General features: G+C 35.0%; 1 protein-coding gene across 1 annotated transcript; it reads right to left on the reverse strand.

The window, feature by feature from the left end:
* Window positions 1-214: 214 nt before the first annotated feature.
* Window positions 215-1,700, reverse strand: LOC107828346 (protein BIG GRAIN 1-like B). The gene has a single exon (XM_016655635.2). It carries the CDS (start codon window positions 1,578-1,580, stop codon window positions 318-320), a length of 1,263 nt encoding a protein of 420 aa, XP_016511121.1. The 5' UTR covers window positions 1,581-1,700; the 3' UTR covers window positions 215-317.
* Between the last annotated feature and the right edge of the window lie 7,951 nt (window positions 1,701-9,651).

Genomic DNA, 9,651 nt, shown 5'->3' on the forward strand with positions numbered 1-9,651 from the left:
ATAGGGTTTGAACCAAAGTTACTGGATTCGGCCGAACCCGTAACTTATACATTGGCTCCACCCCTGCCTTACAAAGGCGACTCCATACCCAGAGTTCGAACTCGAAATCTCTAATTAAGGATGAAGAGTACTTACCACTCAACATGAAAAAAAAGAAAAAAGCCTCATATTTCAATTTTAGATAAAAATTTTAAGATTTACTGCTAAAAAGACAGAACAAATAATAAAATTCATTTATTGGAAGAAAATTGATCTATACCAAAAAGAAAAGGGAAACTTTCTTACTAAATAACATTGTCTCATAATTCTAAGCCTAATTAACGAACGAAACGATTAGCAATTCCTCTATTGGTATCAAGATGAGTAGTTTCATACACAGGAAGTTCTTCACAAAACCTATTATTACCAAAAAATGCTAAATGATCAATTTCAAACAAATCTGAACTTGAATCACTTGCTGCATCTTCATCTTCAAAATCTTCTTCTTCTTCTTCTTCTTTATAATCAACAATGTAATCATTCTTCTTCTTAAGTTGTTTATAGCTTTTCAAAGAATCAACTTTAGTCACTTCATATTTCCTGTTCTTCTCAATTATTGCTGCATTTCCTTGGGATTTGAGCTTTTGAAAATTATCAGATTCCTGGTCATATATGCATTTATGACCACAAGGACGACAATCTTCATCAACAATTACACTAACAGGGTTAAATCTCACTGTCCTTTTTACACCATTTTGGAATTTTGGCGTTAAATTTGGTGGGGTTTTAGTACTCAAACAAGATCTTGAAAATGATGAAGCTGATGAACAAGTTGATGAAGCAGCTTGACCAGATTTTGCATTCCTCTCAATATTAACAAGATCCTTGGATTTTTTCCCATTTCCATTATTGAAAATAGAACTGAGAAAATTAGTAAGACGACCACCAGGTGAAATGGGTTGTTTAACTTTCTTCAAATTGTTATAGATTTTCAAAGCTCTTGATTTTGACTTAATCAAACTCTCCTCATTTTCCTCTGTTTTTTGGTTGTGATAATCATCAAATAAATAAAACTCACTCCTATGTTCCAAACGTGGTGAAACACTGGCTCTTCTCACTGATTTTTTACTCTTTGCCGCAGCAAAACAAGTAGTAGCAGTAGCTGTAGTAGTATTTCTTGAGGATTTTTCAGAGTAAAAACAGTCAGCTTCAGAGGAAGTTGTAGAGAGAGTACCAGAATTGGATTCAGAAGAACTTGTTGAACTGAAAAATAGTGGATCATTGTCTAATAAATCAGGAAGTGAAGATGGTCCTTTTCTTGTCATCAAAACTTTATCTTTCACTTTTTTCTCCATCCATTTTTCAATCAAACATGCCCTTCTAAAACTTGCTATTTCTTCATCTTCTATGCTCTTGTTGTTGTTGTTGGCTTTTGCTTTAGCTACACCATTGCTTTTGTTGCTGTATTTTTTGGTTTCCTTTGGTAATTTTGAAACTTCCTTTCTTTGGTCATAACCATCAATTGAACGGTAGATTTCATCAAGAAGTGTGGAAGAAAATGAAGGATTTTTGTAATGTTTTCTAGATTTCTCTTTCTCCATTGAAATGAGACTAGGGAGAGATGAAGAAGAAGGGATTGTGAGTTAAGTGAGAAAAGAGAAAAGTGAAGCAATGAGAATAGGAAGGCACGCCAAAGGGAAGCTTAAATGTGAATGTGAAGAGAAAGAGGGGAGAAAATGAAGCTTATAAAGGGAAGTCATGCGCGTGCATGGTTTGACATGTACAATATTGAGCCAATTGGCAAAACTAAATTAATTGTTGTTTCCAATTTTAGCCCTTGAACACAATCCCATTGACTGCGCCTTTTTCTTTTTCTTTCTTTTTATGTGGAGTACTACTACTACTACTACTTTTCCAATTTGAATTTGAAGACAGCACTTACTGTTAGTTTCGAGATTTTTGGAGTAACTGTTCTGGGATAGTGTAACGTATTACAACTACTTCGAACCAATAAGTTAAGTAACTATATTTATAATTGAATAATTTATGGAAATAATATTTAGTAGTCGAATGCATAAAATGTACTAAACTACTATTCTCTCACTTTACTTTTACTTGTGCATTATATTAAAAATATTTTTTTACTTTTATTACTTGTCTTTCTTAGCAAATCAAAAGAAAAATAATATTTTTTTTCCTGCTTTACCCTTATCATAATTACACATTTCCCAAAACTTTTTGAAATGCTATATTATTATTGGGCAAAATTATAAAATATATGTTTTATTTATTTTTCTTAAAGGGAGTGTCAGTCAAAAGTGGACAACTAAAAATGAATAGAGCTTACCTGACCAAGCTTCTGGAAAGCCATAAGCGCTTACTTATTTATTTATTTATTTATTTATTTATTTATTTTTAACAACCAACTTTATAGATATAAAATCTTAAAGGTTACCAATAAGTAGTCTTGAGATTTTAACCAAGTGTCTTAAAATTTTAATACACTACTTATGATAGAAACATTTATGTGAGTAGGTATTTTTATAATTAAAGATTTTATTCAATTGAAAAACCTGCCTATATATTTTTATTTCATTGAACAAAAAGTACATCTTGTATAAAGTTTAAAATTTGAAGATTACCTATTAAAATTTGTTGAAGTTTGGCAAAATGCCAAAGTCCCACATTGGTTGGGAGTTAAGTTTGGAGGGGATTTTTCCCCTATAAAAGAAGGCCTAATGTTTAGGATTGAGACACACCTCTCATTTGCCTTCTCATCTGTTTAAGGCATTTGTATCTTCTCTCTTTAGTATTATTTCACTTGTATTTTTGGAGTGGAATAAAATATTGGTTGTGTCCGAGGAGTAGGCAAAATTAGCCGAACCTCGTAAATTCTGGTGTTTCCTTTATTGTTGTTTTATTGTCTTATTTATTATTTGGTGGCTGTCATAATTTTTGGTATAGTAGTTGTGACTTATTCACACTATATACATTTGGCTTCCGCAACAATTGGTATCAGAGCCAAGGTACTGTCTAAGTATGCTCTGTGGTTGCAGCATAGTCTGATCTTCCACATCAGAAAAGATTTATCTTGGTAACTGAGTCAAGGTTCTGTCTGAGTATGCTCTGTAGTTGCAGCTTAGTCTGATCTTCTACATCAGAAAGGAAATAATCTTGATTTGTGTCGTCAACTATTAAATAATATTTGTGTCAAATATGGGAGACAATAAACAAGAAGAATCTACATCAAGTGTCAACAATACGTCATCATTGGCATCTTCGCTTATGACAAGAATTGTGTCAAATGCGAAATTTGCGGTAGAAATTTTTGACGGGTCCGGATATTTTGGGATGTGGCAAGGCGAGGTTCTAGATGTCCTTTTTCAACAAGGGCTAGATCTGGCCATTGAAGAAAAGAAACCAGATGTTATTGGAGAAGAAGATTGGAGAATTATCAACCGTGTTGCTTGCGGTACCATTCGATCCTACCTTGCTAGAGAGCAGAAATATCCATACACAAAGGAAACTTCTGCAAGTAAATTATGGAAAGCACTGGAGGATAAATTTTTGAAGAAAAACAGTCAAAATAAATTGTACATGAAGAAGAGACTGTTTCACTTCACCTATGTTCCTGGTACCACGATGAATGAACATATCACCAGTTTCAATAAGTTGGTCACAGATTTGCAAAATATGGATACAACTTATGATGATGGTGACTTGGCCTTAATGTTGTTGGCGTCACTTCCTGATGAGTACGAGCACCTTGAAACTACTCTACTCCATGGAAATGACGAAATTTCTCTCAGAGAAGTTTGTTCAGCTTTGTACAGCTATGAACAAAGAAAGCGAGAAAAACAGAAGGGCGGAGAAGGAGAAGCACTGTTTGTGAGGGGTCGTCCTCAAAATCAAACGAGGACAAAGAAGGGAAGATCCAAGTCAAGATCCAGACCCAGCAAAGATGAATGTGCCTTTTGTCGAGAAAAAGGGCACTGGAAGAAAGACTGTCCGAAGTTGAAGAATAAGGCCAAACATAACAATGGAAAGGCTATTATGGATTCAAATGTAGTTGATTGTGATGATTCAGACTTCTCATTAGTTACAACAGAGTCATCAACATCATCAGACATATGGTTGATGGACTCGGCTTGTAGCTATCATATGTGTCCCAACAGGGACTGGTTCGTGGAATTTCAAGAAGGAGAATATGGAGTCATCCACACAGCGGATAACAGCCCTCTTACCTCATATGGCATTGGTTCAATACGATTAAGGAACCATGATGGAATGATCAGAACATTGATAGATGTTCGATATGTACCGGATTTGAAGAAGAATCTCATCTCTGTGGGAGCCCTAGAATCAAAAGGGTTCAAAATCATTGCAGAAAATGGAGTGATGAGAGTATGCTCCGGTGCACTAGTGGTAATGAAGGCTAATCGGAAGAATAATAATATGTACCGCTATCGTGGCAGTACAGTTATTGGGACAGCGACAGTAACATCCAGTGACGACAAAGAGGCAGAAGCAACCAAGCTATGGCACATGCGCTTGGAACATGCTGGAGGAAAATCCTTGAAAACTCTATCAGATCAAGGATTGTTAAAAGGAGTAAAGGCTTGCAACTTGGAGTTTTGTGAGCATCGTGTTAAAGGGAAACAGACAAGGGTTAAATTTGGTACAGCGATCCATAATACTAAAGGCATTTTGGATTATGTACACTCTGATGTTTGGGGTCCTTCCAAAACACCTTCATTGGGTGGGAAGCACTATTTTGTAACCTTTGTTGATGATTTTTCCCGAAGAGTATGGGTGTATACAATGAAGAGCAAAGATGAAGTGTTGAGAATTTTTCTCAAATGGAAGATGATGGTGGAGAATCAGACAGGCAGGAGAATCAAGTGTATTCGCACAGACAATGGAGGTGAATACAAAAATGATCATTTCAATAAGGTCTGTGAAAATGATGGCATCATCCGACACTTCACTGTTAGACATACACCACAACAGAATGGAGTGGCAGAACGTATGAACCGGACCTTGCTGGAGAAGGTACGGTGTATGTTGTCCAATGCTGGCTTGGGCAAAGAATTTTGGGCTGAGGCAATTACATATGCATGCCACCTCATTAATCGTCTACCATCTGCTGCTATTGATGGCAAAACACCATTTGAAAAATGGTACGGAAAACCTGCTGTAGATTATAACTCTTTGCACGTGTTTGGCTCAACTGCATATTATCATGTGACGGAGTCAAAATTGGATCCAAGGGCAAAGAAGGCTATTTTTATGGGAATTACTTCTGGAGTCAAAGGATATCGATCCTATGACAAAGAAAGTAATGTTCAGCAGAGATGTTACCTTTGATGAATTTGCTATGGTAAATAAGGTAACAGAAGATACCAAACAAAATGAAGGTGCTTCTAAGCAGGTGGAGTTTGAGGGAAAATTTATTTTTCCTACACAAGAAGCAGAGGAGGAAACAAATGAAGATTACCTTCTGGAAGGAGAGCCAGTAGAGGAGATTCCAACTCAGGAATCTCAACAACAACTTGAATCAATAGCAACCAGCAGGCCAAAAAGAACAATAACGAAACCTGTTCGTCTCATAGAGACGGTTGCTTGTGCAACCTCAATTGTAGCTGATGATGTTCCTACTACTTACAAAGACGCTGTCCAAAGTTCAGAAGAAGATAAGTGGAGGATTGCCATGAATGATGAAATACAGTCCCTTCATCAGAATCATACATGGAGATTGGCCAATCTCCCGAAGGGAAAGAAAGCAATTGGGTGCAAATGGGTATTTGCAAAGAAAGAAGGATTTCCTAACCAATTAGATGTTCGCTACAAAGCAAGATTGGTGGCCAAAGGATATGCTCAAAAGGAGGGAATTGATTACAATGAAGTGTTTTCTCCAGTTGTAAAACATTCCTCCATTAGAATTATGTTGGCTTTGGTAGCACAATTGGATTTGGAACTAGTTCAGATGGATGTAAAAACTGCGTTTTTACATGGAAACTTGGAGGAGGAAATCTACATGACTCAGCCAGAAGGATTCAAAGTTGCTGGAAAAGAAAATATGGTGTGCAAACTTGAAAAATCGTTGTACGGATTGAAACAATCTTCTAGACAATGGTACAAGCGATTTGACGAGTTTATGTTGCGGCAAGGGTACAAGAGAAGCAAATACGATCATTGTGTGTATTTGCACAAGCTTAAAGATGGTTCCTTTGTATATCTTCTCCTATATGTTGATGATATGTTGATAGCTTCCAAGAATTTGGAAGAAATTGATAAGTTGAAGATTCAACTGAAGAAGGAGTTCAAGATGAAGGATTTGGGTGAGGCAAAGAAAATTCTTGGCATGGAGATAATTAGAGATAGACGTTCAAAGAAACTCTGTTTATCTCAAAAGGAATATTTGAAGAGAGTACTTCAACGTTTTGGCATAGATGACAAGACTAAGCCAGTTAGTACTCCACTTGCTTCCCATTTTAAGCTAAGTACTACTATGTCGCCAATGGATGAAGCTGAACGAGAGTATATGTCAAAGGTACCATACGCAAATGTTGTTGGTAGCTTGATGTATGCAATGGTTTGCACAAGGCCTGACATTTCACAAGCTGTTGGAGTTATTAGCAGATATATGCACAATCCAGGGAAGGAGCATTGGCAAGCTGTGAAGTGGATTCTACGGTATATTCATAATACTGTAGATGTCGGGTTAGTTTTTGAGCAGGAAGACAATCAGTCTGTAGTTGGATATTGTGACTCAGATTTTGCGGGTGATATGGACAAACGAAGATCAACTACTGGTTATGTGTTTACTTTTGCAAAGGCACCAGTTAGTTGGAAGTCTACTTTGCAGTCAACAATTGCTTTGTCTACAACAGAGGCAGAGTACATGGCTATTACAGATGCTGTGAAAGAGGCAATTTGGCTTCAAGGATTGCTAAAGGAGCTTGGTGTTGAACAAAAAGGTATCACAATTTTTTGTGATAGTCAAAGTGCTATTCAATTAGCGAAGAACCAAGTTTATCATGCAAGGACGAAGCACATTGATGTTCGGTATCATTTCGTACGAGAAATCATAGAAGAAGGTGGAGTCACGGTGAAGAAAATTCATACTACAGAGAATCCTGCTGATATGCTGACAAAGGTGGTGACTGCGGTCAAGTTTCAACATTGTTTGGATTTGATCAACATTGTTAAACACTGAAGATTGAAGATGAAGACACAACCAAAATTTGTTATTGAGAGAGAATTGAAAATGTGGAATTTTGCCAAGGTGGAGATTTGTTGAAGTTTGGCAAAATGTCAAAGTCCCACATTGGTTGGGAGTTAAGTTTGGAGGGGATTTTTCCCCTATAAAAGAAGGCCTAATGTTTAGGATTGAGACACACCTCTCATTTGCCTTCTCATCTGTTTAAGGCATTTGTATCTTCTCTCTTTAGTATTATTTCACTTGTATTTTTGGAGTGGAATAAAATATTGGTTGTGTCCGAGGAGTAGGCAAAATTAGCCGAACATCGTAAATTCTGGTGTTTCCTTTATTGTTGTTTTATTGTCTTATTTATTATTTGGTGGCTGTCATAATTTTTGGTATAGTAGTTGTGACTTATTCACACTATATACATTTGGCTTCCGCAACAAAATTTATGTTTTCTATTGGGCAATATATTTTCTACAGCGTGCTAAAGTAGGTATGTGAGGCATGTTGATCCCTTGATTAGCATTATTCATGTCATATGGGGTCGATCCCTTGATTAGTATTATTCATGTCATATTGGGTCTAAACATCAATATATTCCTTTAGAAATAATCATAACGTTATGCCAATACAAAAAGAATAATCCTACCATATGAACTACTAAATGAGAATTTTGCACTTGGAAATCATCAAACTGTCACCGACATGCTTAAGCAAAAAGAATAACTACATTTAGGCCGCTAAGCAAGCAGAAAATGTACAAAGGCATGCTAAAATTATGCAAGATATTTGAAGAACGCGAGCATCAAGAGGTATGTATAATATTAAGCAATGGATAATTTGTCTATAACATTTAAATAATATTTAAACGTTAAATGTTGTTATCAGTATATAACAGTCAATTATAATAAAAATAAAAAAACTGTCGGAACAATTAAAGTAGTCATAGAGAGATTTGATTGTATTAATTATATTAAAGTTAGGTGGTCTTAGAAAACTAGGTTATGAGTGTAGAAGCAATATGATATTTCGTGAAATTAACAGTTAGGCGAGAAAAATGGTTCAACATAATTATTTAGAGTTTTAATAGAAGAAATTAATTAATCCTGCAAAACCGTCAGCCTCCATTGCACCACCACTTTTTGTCATCTTAATTATGGTAGCCACCACGCAAAACCACCATTAGCAACCATCTCCACTATTATATTATTTATTGTTCAAATTTGGAGACAATATTTTAGTAGTCAGGTATATATTCAAATTTAGATATTATAAGTTAAGAAAACAAACGACGCCTTATTCTAAATACATAGTACTAGATAATATTAATCCTTCAACTCAATCTGCTTTCTCGCCCATTTTCCCTAATGAAATTACTTAAAATCTGAGTAAAGGATTGTTAAGCTCACCCTTACGAGTTAAGTCATTTAAAACGGATCAAACAAGTAAGCTTTGTAATAAGCTTTCTACTTAATTAGATCCTCCCTTAATTAATTTGGCTATCAAACAGTCTCCATGCATGCATCTACCCACAATTTATTTCCTCTATTCTTTGCAAGCATATATACCGCTATAAATATAAATGTGAAATTCTTGTAAATGAAAATAACCAAACGTAAAATAACACTCAATTACGTATAAAATATATAAGAGCTTTATATTAGAGATAATATACTGTAGTTTTATAGGTGATACACAAGGACGTTATTGAAACAAGTGTTGGTCAATTGACGGGGCCAAGTGTCGAGATTGGAAACAAAGATTCTAATTCTCTTTTGAAAGTGCTACTTAGTGGGCTAGCAGATACAAGATCAATAATTTGATGTACGTAATTTCTCTTCTATAATTAATTACCATAATTATGTTGCAAACATTTTTTTAAAATGAGAGGTCGATCGGGTGTTCTGAATTGTAAAGTGTGGAAACGTGAACAGATTAAATGAATTTAATTAGTTGAAAATTTTAGTTGTTGGTTGGAAGTTGATTGAACTAGAATAACTGTGATACTTGCGGCAAAAGTGCAAGGAATCAATATGCATATATTATTCTGAAAATTTTCTTCTTCTTTTTGCTATTTAATATCCCTGAGAAAAGGGGAGAAAAAAGAACTTTGAACTGATTTTGGTTTTTTTGTACGGATAATGAAATTCCCTATTTCAGGTAAAATACTATTGACAAAAGTAGTTTATTGATACGGAATTTCAACTATTTTCGAAATAGAGGGAAAATATTTTAATATATTTAAAATTGTACGACTTATATATACTATGTGATGTTTTGTGTGCTATTTCTACTTGGAGACTTGGACCTTGTAATTTGTTAATAAGAGAATAATCAATTTTCGAGTTAAATGATTTTTAATTAACCAACTTTGAATAAATGAAGGATATGGTATAATATAAATACTATATAACATTTGTGGTCCAATTATTTAAATCAGTAATTAATATAACTTAACAATT

The sequence above is a fragment of the Nicotiana tabacum genome, chromosome 1, assembly GCF_000715075.1.
Source record: "Nicotiana tabacum cultivar K326 chromosome 1, ASM71507v2, whole genome shotgun sequence".
Taxonomy (NCBI): Eukaryota; Viridiplantae; Streptophyta; class Magnoliopsida; order Solanales; family Solanaceae; genus Nicotiana; species Nicotiana tabacum.

Coding starts and splice junctions, on each gene's coding strand:
- LOC107828346 (XM_016655635.2), bottom strand. CDS start 1,580: ATGGAGAAAGAGAAATCTAGAAAACATTACAAAAATCCTTCATTTTCT.